This window comes from Carassius carassius, chromosome 16, assembly GCF_963082965.1.
Source record: "Carassius carassius chromosome 16, fCarCar2.1, whole genome shotgun sequence".
Taxonomy (NCBI): Eukaryota; Metazoa; Chordata; class Actinopteri; order Cypriniformes; family Cyprinidae; genus Carassius; species Carassius carassius.
The window spans coordinates 26,656,651-26,674,057 of record NC_081770.1 but is presented as its reverse complement, the minus strand read 5'-3'; the positions used below and the strand labels follow the sequence as shown (position 1 = coordinate 26,674,057).

The 17,407-nt window shown below is 37.8% G+C and overlaps 1 protein-coding gene across 1 annotated transcript; it reads left to right on the top strand.

Moving 5' to 3' along the window:
- Positions 1–11,340: 11,340 nt before the first annotated feature.
- LOC132160056 (dual specificity protein phosphatase 5-like) lies at positions 11,341–16,694 on the top strand. Its single transcript, XM_059569744.1, has 4 exons — positions 11,341–11,822; positions 12,951–13,093; positions 13,463–13,682; positions 15,955–16,694. The coding sequence occupies exons 1-4, from the start codon at positions 11,459–11,461 to the stop codon at positions 16,356–16,358; spliced, it is 1,131 nt and encodes a 376-aa protein (XP_059425727.1). The 5' UTR covers positions 11,341–11,458; the 3' UTR covers positions 16,359–16,694.
- Positions 16,695–17,407: the final 713 nt, after the last annotated feature.

Below are 17,407 nucleotides of genomic sequence, written 5' to 3'. Positions count from 1 at the left end.
GTGTGTGTGTGGAGAGCTCTGTCTGGTCTAATGAAGGCACTAGGTTACGATATTTTTAGCTTCTGCCTCAGAGGAGGGGACAAAACCTCCAGCTAAGAGATGTGTCACCCGTCTGTTGCCATTGCCTTTTTTCCTCAACACCCCCTCCAGCCCTCCTCGCTTCGATTCTTCATCCCTCCTTCATCCCTCCTTCCATCTCAAGGGATCTGAGATCCAAGAATATAGAAAAATGAGTCATCCGCTTCATATCGCTCTCCATCGAATAGGGATGTAGAATGCCAACTGCAAATATGAAGCATACAATACATAGCAGGCTTGCTAAAAATACATAGAAACTTGCACACAGGAATGTTCCTGCTTCAAAACAAGTTCAGAACAAGTGCTATCACTGGCATCCATGGCATCCCGTTCCTTGAGGTGTCAAAATAATAAATAAATAAAAACATGGTTACAGTAATGGACTTTCAATGGAAATCTTTGTTGTGAGACATTCTGAAAGGTTTAGTAGTTTGTTTAAATGATTCAATAAATAATTATTTTATTAGTGTTATTTGGGCTGTACTGATACTACTGTACATAATTTATTACGTAACAACAGTTTAGGGTGAGGTATTCAGACAATTTAGCTAGTTAAACTACAAACAACAAAAAGAAAATTAGCTTAATTAGCTGTAAGTTAGCCTTGGGCAAAACTAACCGACATCGCCCTTTTGATGATGGAAACTACTTTTTATGGGGTGGATAAATGTTTGGTTATTCATTAGCAGCCTTAAACTAGCAAAGCTTCAATCTATGCTATTAAAATTACCTAAACTAATCTGAAAATTGCCCTAGAAAATTTCACTGGTTAGCCACAAGCTACACTGTCCTTTTAGTGGTGGGACTACTTTAATGGGCAGATTAATGTTTTGTTATTCATTTATAACAGTATCAGGCAAGCTATTTGGAGAATTGGCATAGCTAAGGTACAAACTGTGTTATAAAAATGATCCCAATTAAACTGTAAGCTACACTTTAGCACAATTAGCTGGTTAAACTACAAGCTACATTGTCGTTGTAGTGGTGGAACTACTTTTTGTGCAGATGAATCTTTGTTTATTCAATACATAACAATAGTAAGGCAAGCTATTCTGAAAATTAAGTTAGCTATGCTACAAATTGTGTTATAAAAAATTAGCTAAACTAAACCCTAAGCTACACTTTATCAATTTTAGTTGGTTAAGATGCATCATCCTTTCAGTGCCAGGCTACTTTTCTATTATTCAGTAACTGAAAACAGTATCAGGCAAACTAATCTACTAATTTAGCTAGCTGATCTACAAACTAAATTACAAAAATATCTAATCTAATCAAAAACTCTTAAACATAGCAAGTTACACTTCAAGCTATGTGGCAAAATTAGCTTTCCACATGGTAGCTACTATATTTTTCTACATATGATACAGTAAAAATAGTAAGCAGGTTGTTGAAATGGCTGTTTTGTAGGAAAACGTTAATGCTAACATGCTAATGCTCCCACCATGCTAACTGCACTATTTTAGTTCCTATTCACTATTTTATGTCACAAATATTTCTGGTATCATGTTGCTCATTGTACCAGTTTTACTGGCTAGTGGCTACGCAGTCAGTACGTGAGTTGAACATAACATTTTAGTTGATAAATTTGCCCAAAGATGGTCTCATGCTAACATATAAAAGTGTCGATATACACTTTCAAAACATTGTATTACAAAAGTCACCCAAAAACAGTTTTGTGCAGTGTAGCCAAGTCCATGGTTTTCCCCCAGAATTGGGCTACCTTAATATGGTTGTTGTGGGTCTTTTTTCATGTTGACGGGTTGCAATCAGACGGATTTTGTTGTGGAAACCTAGCAACCCTGTTGTTGTTCCCCATAGATTGCCAATGAACATGCACCACTGTAAATGCCTTTTAAGACAAGAGTGACAAGACTAAATGGTCGTAATGTGACACCGACGCTGTCAAAATAGCTTAACCTGAACTGAACCTGAAACATTCTTTTAGCATGCATCCTTCCCTGTGAAAACATTTCATGTTGCAATCAGTGGTTACCATAATAAGGGTCTTCCAGGGTGGAGAAAAGAGGAGGGTCGTTCAGCCCAGGCCTGCAGCTATATCCAGCCACACGGGGCATGTTCCGAATTCCCTCTGTCTGTCATTTTCCCTTTCCCCCCTCCCTTATCTGTGTGGGAGTCAGAAAGCCAAATCCACTCAGCTAGAATTAAAGGCAGTGACCTGGAGTGAAGGACAAGGAGGAAATCAAAGCCTGGATTCCTTGCTTCATCTGTGCCCAATCATCCACAATCATCTAGCTCTGCACGTCATATTGCACCCTCACGAAGTTAAGTGATGGGTTAATGAGGAAATAAAAGGATTTAATCACACACATTATTAATTAAACCCAACGATTTTGTTATAAGTGACAATAGCAGGCAACATTTGTAGTCTGTAATGAGAATGACTGTCATTACATTTAAACCGGACAATACATTCATAGCAGGTAGAACAATAGGCTGTTTGTTTACATCTAGAGATTAGCTCTGGGAAACCCCTGGAAGCCTCAGAACTTTCCATCTAAATGTCAACACTTCTGAAATAGAAGATTATCTCACACGCACATACATTTATGAGAAGTTATGGGAATGTGCTTCCGTAAACAAAACAATGCACTTGAATGTCACTTTAGAGTGAGGGAACACAACACGAACAGCAGTGTGGACCATTTCCAGTGTCTTGTTTTTAAAATTGGTCATGCTTTTTGCCATTGAATATAGTTGTACCATTTCCTTCAACTCAGTGCCAGTTATTCAAAGTCAGCAGATATGTCACCCCCACCCCCCCCCCCCCCACCCCCCAAAAAAAGAGTGTCTGTCATTAATTACTCACTAAGGACTTCATTCCATGTGACATTAGTTGTTTAACCGTAATGTTATGAAGCAACGGGAATACTTTTTTTTTGCACAAAGAAAACAAAAATAATTACTTTCTTCAACAGCTTCTTCACTTCACAATCTTCGACGTGTGTTCACGAGTGCACCACAATGCATGCATGTGATGCTGCTGACACAGGAAGCATGGATGTCACATGGACTATTTTAACAATGTCCTTACTACCTTTTTGGGCCTTCAACATGACAGTTGCATTGCTGTCTATGCAGGGTCAGAAAGCTCTCGGATTTCATCAAAATGATCTTAATTTGGGTTCTGACGACAAACAAAGGTCTTACTGGTTTGGAAGGACATGAGGGTATGTAATTAATGACAGAATTTTCATTTTTGGGTGAATTAAGCCTTTAACATGCATCCCTGTTTCTGGGTCCAAAGGCTCCATCAGATCCCTAAAGCAAATAACAAACTGCTAATATACACTCATGGTGTGATGTAGTACTGCCGAAAAATCAAGAACTCATGATACAATTTTTTTATTTTGTTGTCTGTGATTCTGTGGAGTGTAAAGTATTCTGAAGCCATATGAAACCTTTGTTCGAAGATCAGAACAAAATTTACATCATAACTACCTCAAAATCTTCCCCTGTGCAGTAACTCAGAATTGTCCTATTTAATGTGTGTGTGTGTGTGTGTGTGTCTGACATGACATTTAAAACACACAATAATTAAACTTTAACATTTAATTGACTTTTTACTTTAAAATAGTCTGAAATGTCATGAGGGTGACTAAATGATGACAGAATTTTCATTTTGAGTTAAAGGTGAACTTCCCCTTTAATCACTATACGAGACCCAATTGACCCATTGTCTAGAGACTCAACATGATCTGATTACTTGTAATTGTCTGGGCATTAAGCTGTGCTGGCTGACTCATGCTTCATTCATAAATCATATGATTATCTGCTTGTAAAAATAAACAACTGTTACTCTGGCTTAATTGATCCAGCTCTAGAAATATTTGCAAAGAATCTTCCGAAGAAGACTGCATCTTCTCTACTTAAGCTTTTGCCACTTCCTCATCTTGCTGTTCATGATTTCTACACCACTCAGTCGCTTTCCACCCTCGCTCACTCAGACGCCGAAAGAGAGAACAATGTTGTTGCCAAGATTTTGCAAAATCCTTGCGTCAGGATGTTACCTAAAACTGCTGTCTAGCTAGGTTTTAAAAGCTACTGTGAATGCCTCAACAAGCAGAAAATAACAAGCAACTGTCCACCTGAATCCATGTGAAAAGACACAGCTTTCAAAATCTGTGTGCAAGCTGAATATTTTCCACATGTGACAGAAAATAGACGCATGCCGAGGTGAGGACCTCGATGTGGTTTCTCGTTCAATCAGACAGTGTCTGCGAGCACCTGGAGTCTGTGCTATTTTTACTGCTCCAGACTAGAGTGGCTTTGTTCTTCTGAATAGAGAAGGCGAGGTACATTTATATCTCTATCTCTCTCTCTTTCCGTGCCCTGTAGCATTGTGACATTAGAATGATCAGTAATACAGTCAGAGGGGTGTGTAGTGTGACTCAGGCTGTGTGTGTGTGTGTGTGTGTGTGTGTGTGTGTGTGTGTGTGTGTGTGTGTGTGTGTGTGTGTGTGTGTGTGTGTGTGTGTGTGTGCTTTTAGGAATTAACTCTACTTCAAAAAAAAAACACCCCAAACATGATTGATTGGCAATGAACATTGTTCTGTAAATTTAAAGGAATAGTTCACACCAAAATTACAATTAGCTGAAAATGTACTCATCCCCAGGCCATACAAGATATAGATGAGTTTGTTTCTTCAACAGTTTTGAAGAAATGTAGCATCACTTCACTTGCTCACCAATGGATCCTCTGCAGTGAATGGGTGCCGTCAGAATGAGACTCCAAACAGCTGATAAAAACAATACAATAATCCACACCACTCCAGTCCATCAGTTAATGTCATATACATTTTTAACTGCAAACAATTGCTTCCAGCTAAAATACAAGTCTGTTATACATGATATTGATTTGTCTCAAAAAAGTTGCCTGATTCAGAAGTGAAATATGCACAGATCAAGCATCATTACAAGCAGAAATGGTGGATTTTGATGTGAGAGGAAAACAAGGGACAGATTTATTATGGAGTAGAATCCATTTTGATCTGAAACTGTGGTTTAAAATTAAGATGCGTGAATGTTGGATTTGTTTCTTAAAAAAATGCAGCTTTTCACTTCACAAGACACTAATTGATGGACGGGAGTGGATTACTTGTGGATTATTGTGATGTTTTTATCAGCTGTTCGGACTCTGATTCTGATGGCACCCATTACTGCAGGGTATCTGTTGGTGAGCAAGTGATGGAATGCAACATTTCTCCAAATCAAATGTTCAGTTGACGAAACAAGCACATCTACATTTCGGATAACCTCAGAGTGAATACATTTTCAGGCAATTTTAATTTTGGGGTTAACTATTCCATTAAGCTTTGTTTTGATGTGACGCAATAAGCACAATTTCAAACATATGAGGCAAAGAAACGTTTTATTCTTAGTGCATTACGTTCTGTTCCTGGAACACTCGTCCACTCCTGGAACACTTCCATGCTCTGAAAGTATTTCAAAGCATCCGCTTTTTCCTCTCCTACTATTCTTGAGTCTGTTATTGATCAGCTGAGATGGTTTACTGCGTGTGTCATAACGTGACCCACTATATTACCAGCACGCAGCTGTGAGTCTAGGAATTCTGACATTTACCACCGTCATCGGCATCATCACCATCATCACCATCATCATCAACGAGGGGGTGGAGCTTACCAGCTGCCCACAATGCACATATATTAGATTAGTGTCAAGGCTCTTTATGTGAAAGAGCCTGTGTTATTAGTGTGTGTGTGTGTGTGTGTGTGTGTGTGCTGGTGTTTGCGGTATATATTAAGAAATGCGTTGGTCAGCAAGGAATTTTTGTCAGGAATCCAGGAAGCACCTGCATCTGTGGCTAGAGCAAAAAACTCATGTGAGTTCCATTGTGATTTTTATCCTATAACACACATACATCAGGAAGGTATTTTATACATGCACACACACACACACACACACACACACACACACACACACATACACAGGCTGTGGATAGAATAGAGAAGAAAGGGAATGACTCACACAGGGAGAAAATCAGGGGTTTCTAAAATGAGATAAACCCTTACATGGTACAATACCCTTGGTATTTTAATATACCACAATATCTGAATCATTCTCCTATGTGAGCCTGGATCACAAAACCGGTCATAAAGGTATTTTTTTAGGAACTGAGATTTATACATCATCTACACAGATGATGAATAAATAAGCTTTCTACTGATGTATGGTTTGTTAGGATCGGACAATATTTGACTGAGATACAACTATTTGAAAATCTGGAATCTGAGGATGCAAAAAAAAAAAAACTACATATTGAGAAAATCAGCAAATGAAAGTTAAGTTTTGATATATTTGTGGTAGGAAATGTACAACATATCTGCATGGAACACCATCTTTACTTATACATGCATAAATATTATTAAAGTAGTAACATATATTTTATGTGTTTGACTTATAATATATATATATATATATATATATATATATATATATATATATATATATATATATATATATATATATATATATATATATATATATATATATAAAATATGTAAAAGATAATATATTTTTGATTGCTTGTTGTATTCCTCAACTGTAAGTCACTTTGGATAAAAGTGTCTACTATATTATTGAATGTAAATGTAAATATAAATATTTATATAATAAAAATAATACACTTTTAATGAAAAAATAACACAATTTTATTTAATATAAAAAAACAATAAAATGGATATTATATTTTAAATTATTTTAAATATTTGTATACATTTCTGTTGTTATTGTTAACTAAAACTATTAAAAATGTATTTTCATTAAAAGATATGCAGCTAAAATAAAATTACCTGTAAATATTAGATTAAGAATGTAAAACACTTGAAAAATTTACATTTTGCCTGAACGGAACTATAATAAGTACTTAAATTACTAAAACAATAACTAAAATAAACATATATATATATATATATATATATATATATATATATATATATATATATATATATATATATATATATATAAAATCAATAAACTAATAAAAATGGCAAAAGAACTGTAACATGGGTTTTTGGGGTTCATTGTTTTCTTGTATTTTATTTAGTTTTTTTTTTTTGCCTCGTCATGGTTCCTGTCTAGTCATGTGATTTATACCCCAATTGTAAGTCACTTTGGATAAAAGCATCTGCAAAATGACTGCATGTAAGTGTAAATGTGATTCCCTTACCTTCATGTTATCCTGCTATTGGTTCTTTGGTTGATTGTGTCATTTTCTGACTGGTTGTTCAAGTCATGTGTCTTGTTCCTCATTGGTTAGATTGTGTCATGTGACCCTGGTTGTTCGGCGTATATATAGCCCTTATGTAGCCTTTGTCTCTTGCCTTGTCTCTAGTCTCTGTTTGGAGTACGTTTGGATTTTGGATTACTTTTGGAATAAAGCTGCACTTGGGTTCTTAAACTCGCCCTCAGTGAACTGTTTGTTATAGAATACATGACCAAAAGTAAGCATGAACCTAGCAGTTTCTCACCTTTTGCACCCTCGTCAAGGTAATCGCACTATTGAGAATTAAGTGGAAGACTTTTGTCAAATCTGTCACTGTGTGGAATTTAATGATGTGGTACTAAAAGACATTTTTCATTTTGGTTTGAATGAAGTTCAAGTGGCTCTGCATTTACTGCGGTCCACCAGTATCTGCCACAACAGAGTATTTGCACGTAATGTCAGTTGTTGTTCATGTCATGCCTGCCAAGCCAGGGCCTGTTCATGCCATGTTAGACACTCAGGAGCCTCTTCACACGATGGCCACCAGCCCAAAGTCTCTTCGCAAGATGGCCACCATGCCTGAGCCTCATTGCAAAATGGCTGACACTTGTCCACGCAATCTGTATCTTCCATTCCACCACCATGGGCAAGACCAAAGAGCTGTCAAAGGATGTCAGAGACAAGACAGCAGAACTGCACAAGGCTGGAATGGGCTACAAGACCATCAGCAAGAAGCTTGGTATGGAGGAGACAACTATTGGTGCGATTATTTGGAAATGGAAGCAATATAAAGCAACCATCAAATGGACACGGTCTGGAGCTCTGTGCAAGATCTCGCCTCATGGGGTAAGGATGATATTGAGCAAGGTCAGGGATCAGCCCCGAACTACACAGGAGGAGCTTGTTAATGATCATAAGGCAGTTGGGACCACAGTGACCAAGCAAACCATTGGTAACACACTACGCCACAATGCACTGACATCGTGCAGCACCTGCAAGGTCCCCATGCTCAACAAGGCACAGGCTCGTTTGAAGTTTGTCAATGAACAAACGAAACGATTCAGAGAAGGCTTGGGAGAAAGTGCTGTGGTCAGATGAGACCAGATTGAGCTCTTTGGCATTAACTCTTCTTGATGTGTTTGGAGGGAGAGAAATGCTGACTATGACCCCAAGAACACCATCCCTACAGTGAAGCACAGAGGTGGAAACATTGTGCTTTGGGGATGTTTTTCTGCTAAGGGTACAGGACAACTTCACCACATTGAGGGGTAAATGGACGGGGCCATGTACTGTAAAATCTCGGATGAGAACCTCCTTCCCTCAGACAGAACACTGGGTCATGGATGGGTCTAACGCCATGACAATGACCCAAAACATACCACCAAGGCAACAAAGGAGTGGCTCAAGGAGAAGCACATTAAGGTCATCGAGTGGCCTAGCCAGTCTCCAGACCTCAGTCCTATAGAAAATCTGTGGAGGGAGCTGAAACTTCGAGAAACCTTAAGGATTTAGAGAAAAGCTGTAAAGAGGAGTCCCTTCTGCGATGTGTGCAAACTCCAAAAACGTCTTACCTCTGTGCTTGCCAACAAGGATTCCTGCACCAAGTACTAGGCCATGTTTTGCTTGAGGATCAAATGCTTATTTCACTCACTGAAACGCAAATCAATTCCTAACCTTTATATAATGTGTTTTTCTGGATTTTTTGATTGGTATTGTGTCTCTATACGTTTAAATAAACCTACCTCAAAAAATACATACCCTTCATTTCTTTGTAAGTGGGCAAACTTACAAATGCCTTCACAATCCTGTTATAGGAAAATCATACCGACATTCAGTTGATCCTCCTCATTCAAGCGCGGACTTCTGTGGGCTACGTGCACATAGTAACATACAATTACACACAATCTTCACCTCCCATTCATTTTGCCAATGCTAGTTTGGAGTGTGAGGGCGAGTGGGCCATGTGTGTCACCCCAACACATTGTGATGTCATCAGCCCAGAGATTACACAGGGCCATATGGGTGACGGCCTGCCACAGTAATCCTCCATCAGCCTGCTCTTCCTGTCACACACAAACACACAGACACACTCACTTTCTCCTCACCACGGGGTGCATTCAGGGAAACGATGGGCCCTTACCAGGGAAAACTATTGCTCATATAAGCTAATAAGACACTATTTTGATTATATCTCACAGTGTACGGTGAGCAAAAAGAAACATCTCTTATTGTCTATTTCCATGGCAGGGATGTGACGTTTAATCGCATTAGAGGTCCTGGGATTATGAAGAACGGATATAGGACAGGTGGATAGAGAAAAGCGGAAGTTTATTACGTGTTACTGTCGACTAGTGCTGCCAATACAATGTTATTCATTGTTTTGATGTCCAAATTCAACATAGCACACGTGCATCATGGAGATGTCTATTTGATGTCCACATTTTTTAGATTGTTTGCTTGTCTGCAATACGTCTATAGGACATTTCCTATAGATGTCAAATAGACGTTTATAAGAAGATGTTTATGATTTAGAACGTATGTAAAACTGACATCTTAAAGACGTCTGTCAGATGTTCTGTACATAGCAGATGCTTTCCAGATCAAGCAATCTTAAACAGACATCTTACGGACGTATGTGTGATATCTGTGTATATCTATCCTATTCTTTCTTTTCAGAACAACCCCACATATTCCTCTTAATGTTTTTGATGTTATTTCCAGGAAAAAGGATCTGAATGACAAGAAAATGACACAATATGTGCAGCGTGGTGATGAACTGATGAAGTCAATGATAAAGGGTAAGTTCACCCAAAAATGAAAACTCTTGTCATTGATTACTCACCCTCACGTCGTTCAAAAACCATAAGACCTTCATTCATCTTCAGAACACACAGACATTTTTGTTGAAAACTGAGGGCTCTCTGACCCTGTATAGACAGCAATACAACTAAGATGTTCCCAGACCCAGAAACATACACTCTATAAAAAAACAACCCAACCTGGGTTATTTGCCCACCCAACGCTGGGTAAATATTGGACAGGACCAATGCTGGGTTATTTTTACCTAGCTGCTTGGGTTAATGTTTTTACCCTATGCTTGGTTGTTTTGAAAAACTATTCCAAACCTGTAAAAGCTCAGATTGTCTTCGGGACACAATTGAAGATATTTTGGATGAAAACCGGGAGGCTTGTGACTGTCCCATTGACTACCAAGTAAATTACACTGTCAAGGTCCAAAAAAGTACGAAAGACATTGTCACAAATATCTTAAATATTTAAAAATATCTTAAATTGTGTTCTGAAGACCAACAAAGCTTTTACAGGTTTGGAACGACATGAAAGTAAGTGATTAATGACAAAATTTTCATTTTGGGGTGGAGTAACCCTTTAACTCAGCAGCTGGGTTTTGTCGGAGAGAGAGGCTCAACCCAGGGATTGGGTCGAAAAAATAACCCATCATTAAATATAACCCAGCAACAAGTTACAGAAAAACGACCCAGCACCTGAGTAAAAAATATTAAAAACAACCCAATAAAATTACCCAACAAGCTGAACCCAGCTTTTTGGTAAAAAAAACAACAACAACTTAAAGTTCAGAAAATTATGTTATTTTTGTTTTCTTTGTGCACAACATGTGTTCTGGTAGCTTTGCAAACTTGAAGTTGAACCACTGATGCCTGTTTTATCCATCCTTGCTATGTTTCTGGGGCTGAGAACACTTCAGTTGCATTGCTGTCTATGTATGCATGCAGGGGTTTCATTAAAAATATCTTAATTTGTGATCTGAAAATTAGTGAAGGACTCACGGGTTTGGAATGACATGAGGGTGAGTAAATAATGACATAATTTTAATTTCTGGGTGAACTAACCCTTTAAGTATTCGCTTCCATCGCCGTTTCAGAGCATAGTTTCAGAGGCGGGTTCAGTCAACAGAATACGGGCGCGCTCCCGTGTCGACATGTCCATATATGGTTCGTGACGTCAAGCCCCGGAGGTTCCATCAATATAAAAGTGATCCGACGGAATCCCCTTGGAGGAAATGTAGACTCAGGCTCAGCACACAGGGCTCAGTAGGCAACCTACACCCCTGAACCATCCACGTCCCTAGTACAAACATTTCACTTTGTCACTCCAATCATGAAGGTCTCCAGCATAGACTGTCGCCGCCTGAGGAAGATCATACGGAAGGACTGTGGAAGTTGTCTGATTGTGGACTGTAGACCGTATTTCTCGTTCTCCAGCTCGAGTATCAGAGGCTCCGTCAATGTCAACTTGAATTCAGTGGTGGTCCGGAGGTCCCGCGGCGGACCGGTGCCTCTACAGTTCATCATCCCGGACGAGAACGCGCTGTTTCGGCTCCGCGAGGGCAGCATCTCCGCCGTCGTGGCTCTGGATGACCGCACACCTCATTTACAAAAACTAAAGAAAGACAGCATTGCTCAGATTGTCATCAATAGTTTATCGCACTTGGCGAGTAGCGCGAGCATCTGCTTCCTAAAAGGTGAGTAAAGATTGTTGTCTTTTTTCGTTTGAAAGTTTTCTCAAGAGGACGTGTTTAAGGTCTAATATTTGAAATATTTCAAGGTCTCATTTAAGTTTGGTTTACGTTTAAAATGACGATTGCAGGTCAAGGCAAACAAATAATTTGCTGTCTGACATAGTTTGAATGTATAGATGTATACCAATTAATAATAGTAATAATAATAATAATACAATCAATCTATTTTAGAATTCTTTACAAGTGTCTCAGTCAGTCGGAGAATTATATGGAAGAATTACATTTAAATGAACACACTGTTATACTCATAAAGTGATATTTATAGTGAAAAATAAAAATAAACTTTATACTACTACTAGACTCCTAAAAGTAAATTTATTTATATATTAACTGTAATAAAAATAATTTAAATTATATTTTTTAAATAAAAATAATAAAATCATATAATAAAATGAACACACTATGTACACACACACACACACACACACACACACACACATATATATATATATATATATATATATATATATACACGCACACACACACACGCACACACAAACACACACATACACTTTAATTTAATGCATTTTACACTATAATAGCAATTTGCATTTTATTGTAATAAATCTATATATATATATATATATATATATATATATATATATATAGATATATATATATATATATATATATATATATATATATATATATAGTGAAATAGCTTTAGTATTTAGTTTGATGGAGCAGATCAGAGCTTTGTCTAGTTTTCAAGAGATAAATTCTCTTTGTGCGTCAAAGGACAGATGAATCAGAGAGAGAGCACAGTATGTTTATAGGTATATATCATATTTTTACTCCTTTCAGTGATAATATTGGATTCAAATATACAGGGATTTTTAAGGTAATTCATTCATTTTGTTCAGATGAAATGTTGAGTTTAACCAGGAGATTTTGATGACTGAAAGTCAAGCTCTCGCACGAGCTCATGAACACTCTCCCTCTGTTGGTGGGAATGTTTTCTCGCCTCTCACACTCCGATCAGCTCTGAACTGCAACATGTGAAGCTCTTGATAAGGTGAACGACTCAACAATCCTTGACGACTCATAATAACGGCACATTTCTCATTCCAGGAGGCTACGAGAACTTCCAATCCCATTACCCCGAGCTTTGCACCGAAACCAAGCCCGTGGATCTGAGCGAAGACAAAAGTGAAAGAGGCGTCAGCAGTCACTGTGACAAACTGGGTTCTCACCACAAACCGGACTATGATCAGGTAAGGGAGAAGAAAGCGAGCTGTTGTTTCCTCATTTCAACCCACTTCCACCAAAACCACTTCCTCTTAACTGAAGGAGTTTCTGTGACACCTCCCCCTCAAATATGAGTCAAAAAAGACCATGTGGTTAAAGATACTTCTCCATATATATAAACTAACCATCCATCTATCCAAACCAAAGATCCGCCTTATAAGCCTTCAAAGACATCCAACGGACATCTGAGGTCCTTTTATGTCTGACCTTTGGTCTGCTGTTCAGTTTTTATGAAAAGGTCAAACGGTCCCAGTACAGAACCTGTTTGTTTTCGGGTGGTGAATCTGTCTTGAGAGTTTCAGTTTTGATATCTGTGTATCGTTGTTATTTTTCAGGGACGTCCGGTGGAGATCTTGCCTTTCCTATACCTGGGCAGTGCCTATCACGCCTGCAGACAGGACTATCTCAGTGACCTCCGCATAACAGCGCTGCTGAACGTCTCACGCAGGGACTCGCGGCCCGCCAAAGGACAGTATGACTACAAATGGATCCCGGTGGAGGACAGTCACATGGCAGATATCAGCTCACACTTCCAGGAGGCCATAGATTTTATTGGTAAATTTTGTACATATACTATAGTTTTGTGTGTGTGTATACATTTTTTTTTTTTTTTATTGTTTTATTTAAAACTGAAAGTAGTTATAATATTTTTAAATAGTTTTATTTAAAGCAGCTTAAAACATATATGTATTTATATATATATATATATATATATATATATATATATATATATATATATATATATATATATATATATATATATATATATATATATATATATATATATATATATATATATATATATATATATATATATGTATATATATATATATATATATGTATATATATATATATATGTATATATATATATGTATATGTGTTTTTAAAAACAGACTTTATCAAACAGAGTTTATAAAAACAGATCTTTAGTGTTATGTAAACTTGAGCTGTATGGCTAAAACCATTCCCAGAACTGAGCACAGACCTATAGATAGTGGAGCTAATTTCAGGCCGTTTAAAAATAAGACTTCCTAACACATCATTTCCATAATCCGAATGGACTGCGCCTTTAATAACACCTTAATCCCATGTTACTTGTAATCTGGGAAGTGCAATTAATACCAGCTCCTACTGAAAATAAAAAAATAACATATAGATAAACGGAGACGCCACTGTGACTCAGGGGTCAGAGTAATCCAAGATCTTGCGTATCACAGGTGTGGCCAGTGTGTCAGTGGATGAGTCGATGATTAGGTGTGTTTGTGTGTGCTATGACTGTACTGTCATGGGTTTTGTAGGCTGTTCGTTATCAAGCGAATGTGTTTACACAGTATTTGCGAGAAGCTTGTCAAAAACAAGTCCAGATTTAGACCATATTTCACCCTTAAAAAAACCTGAAATTGAAACTGAAAGTTTCTTTGGTGAGCAAAAATGGTTCTTCTATGACATCAATGAAACCCCTTGTTTTAAGAGTGTCAACGTTGTTTGCATTCACATGTGGCCAAATCTCCCTGTTTGACCTGTATTCATATTTCAGTTTCTCTGGTGAGGCTTTAACTATGTCATCCTGTCTCCTGTATCCCACATTTCATTCGATTATACCCAAGTTTAATCTACATTTACCTCAATAAAGACGATATTACATAAGAGACCATGAGGTAATTTGGTCTCCTGTGGGAAAGCGATAGCAGTGAAAGAATAATCCATTGAAAGCTTCGGCTAATGAGTGTGTGGTAATATTTAGGTGCATTAGCAAGTGTGATAGTCATTGTGACGCCCACAGCTCGGCCCCGCTCCGCTCCAGATGGGCTTCAGGCGTGATTCACACCAGCAGGTTTTGTTTTGAAGAGACCAGCAGCAGCGAGGGATCTTATCGTGTGTGCGTCGTTCAGAGATATGAGGCTGGAATCTGCTTAGCTCTATTGAATTAGGAATACGCAATCTGAGCTTGTCCTAATGGTGTGAGTTTATAGATTTGTGTGTCAGAACTTTCTGGGGTGGAAATGAAATTGATCTGACATGATGGTAAAAAAGGGTCAGGGAGGAAATGAATAAGCCGAGCGAAAATGGACAGAGGGTTATTAGAAGATATACATGAAAAACTACCATGATTACGTTTCACTTGTTCCCTCTCACAACTCTATAACTCAAAGCCATTTTATGGCATTTATACACATTGTAATGTTATGTAAACTATTTCATATACCAAAATGAATGTGCTCAAACTAGAAGTTATTCGTTCACTGTAACAATTATTTTTTAAGTTTATGAAGCACGTTTTAAATGAAGAAAATTTCAGTCTTTCTTTTTCCAAAATTTCACATACAATTCAATATGTTGCTTGACGTTTCTTTGTAATTATTGATTAAATTTACAAGCGATTTCAGTGAAATCATAAATCCAACATCAATTTCTTAATTTCATAATTTCTCTTGAAAGTCTAAACTTTGTCTCTGTGGTGACTTCAAAACATTGCTTTGTTTCTTTGAATATTTGACCAGTCCAGCATAGCAACACTGGCTAAACCAATGGCGTGAGTTTTGGGGCGGGGCTATCTGTTTGACTGGCCAATGGCAGATGAGGGGCATGTTGGGGAAACTTGTTTGAAAACAGTCATTATTATTTTGTCTGGTGCTGCTACTTCACCTTAGATTATTTTTCTTTCTTTCCATAAGCCTTAAAGTGCACAGCGCTCTTCTGTTGTTTTTAAATGTGACTTACGAATAAAGCATGGCTTGAAGTTTGACTTAAAAGACAGTGTTTTTGGTGACTCATGCTGTTATTTCCAGAGCTTTCCTAATTAATTCATTGTCTTTTCTCTCCACAGAACGTGTGAAAGCGGAGGGAGGTAAAGTGCTGGTCCACTGCGAGGCTGGAATCTCTCGTTCTCCCACCATCTGCATGGCGTACATCATGAAAACCCAACGGTTGTGCTTGGAGCAGGCTTTTGACGTCATCCGACAGCGGCGCGCCATCGTCTCGCCCAATTTTAGCTTCATGGGTCAACTACTGCAGTTCGAGTCGGAGGTGGTTTCTTCCACACCTCCGTCCATCACTCCTGTCACTCCTGCCTCTCAGGAGATGCCCACCTTCTTTAGTGGTGACTTCACACTCGAAACGGAGAACTTTGAGTCCTCGGTTTTCACCTTCCCTACCTCCTTCCTGACACCAATGCCCATCCAGTCGTCGGTTCACCAGTTCAAACTGAGTCCAATAACTGCGCTGCCTTAAAATGGCTGCCTGACTCACCACAGTCTCAGCGTACTTGAAAAATAATGGACGGGTGTATTGAAAAAAGCAATGGACTATCACAGGGAATAAAAATGCTTATGTTTTCATATTACAAAAAAAAAAAAAAATTACAGAAGACAGTTTGCTTTTTGATTTTGTTTGCCTTAGAGAAAACCACTGCACAATGATTACACTGCAATACCTGCCTTAGCTCGATGATGTTCTGCCTATCAACAGCGCCTAGCTGGGCAAATTAAATTATTATTATTTTTTCAACCGTTTCATTTTTTTATGAATTGTGGATCTGTTAATAAACATTTTTACAGAAGTGTAAAATTTGTTCATTGTGTCTCTTCATTATCAGTGTGTTTGACTTGTGTTGCTCTTTTTAACGTTTGACCATTTTCAAACTTATTCCGCAGATATTCCTCTAAAAACAGAAAGAAAATATACGTCGGTCACCAATAATTACCAAAAAACCCCACTTTTGTCATTAAAGGAACATGTCATTGTTATTATATTGACATAAATGTTTGCCCTCACCAAACATTATAAGGACTTTTGGCCACAGTAAAAAGATACAACAGTGACCTCTGCTGTGACAAATACTGCAATATATATATATATATATACACCATAGTAAACTTTTGAGTGGAACATATGTAAGCCTTTTTATTTTTACACCGGGACCAAAAGCAACACAAATTCTGGAGCCCTTTTGGAATGCAAACATAAGGTAGAGACACAAAAATTGCATTATGAACACATTCATCAACAAAATGATTAGAAATAATAAAAACCTTTGTGATTAAATGGTAAAACAACATAACAAAATTCTTTGAGAAAAAAAGAGCGTGTGTTGGACTTGGCACACAAACAGCAATTGTTATTCACAGAATCTGACTGAATCCATAAGTAATCAGTTTGTGTTTTGCTTTGCATATATTAATTACCATTTGGATATGAATTTATTTCCCTCCTTCAGGTTTGTGATAATTCTAAATGAATGACCACCATTGTATCATTTATGGACAGTATCCCTAGTCTAG

Excerpts from the sequence above, each read along its gene's own strand:
- LOC132160056 (XM_059569744.1), top strand. The coding sequence starts at position 11,459 with ATGAAGGTCTCCAGCATAGACTGTCGCCGCCTGAGGAAGATCATACGG. Across the intron at positions 13,094-13,462 it reads ACAAACCGGACTATGATCAG|GGACGTCCGGTGGAGATCTT; the intron begins GTAAGGGAGAAG and ends GTTATTTTTCAG. Across the intron at positions 13,683-15,954 it reads GGAGGCCATAGATTTTATTG|AACGTGTGAAAGCGGAGGGA; the intron begins GTAAATTTTGTA and ends TTCTCTCCACAG.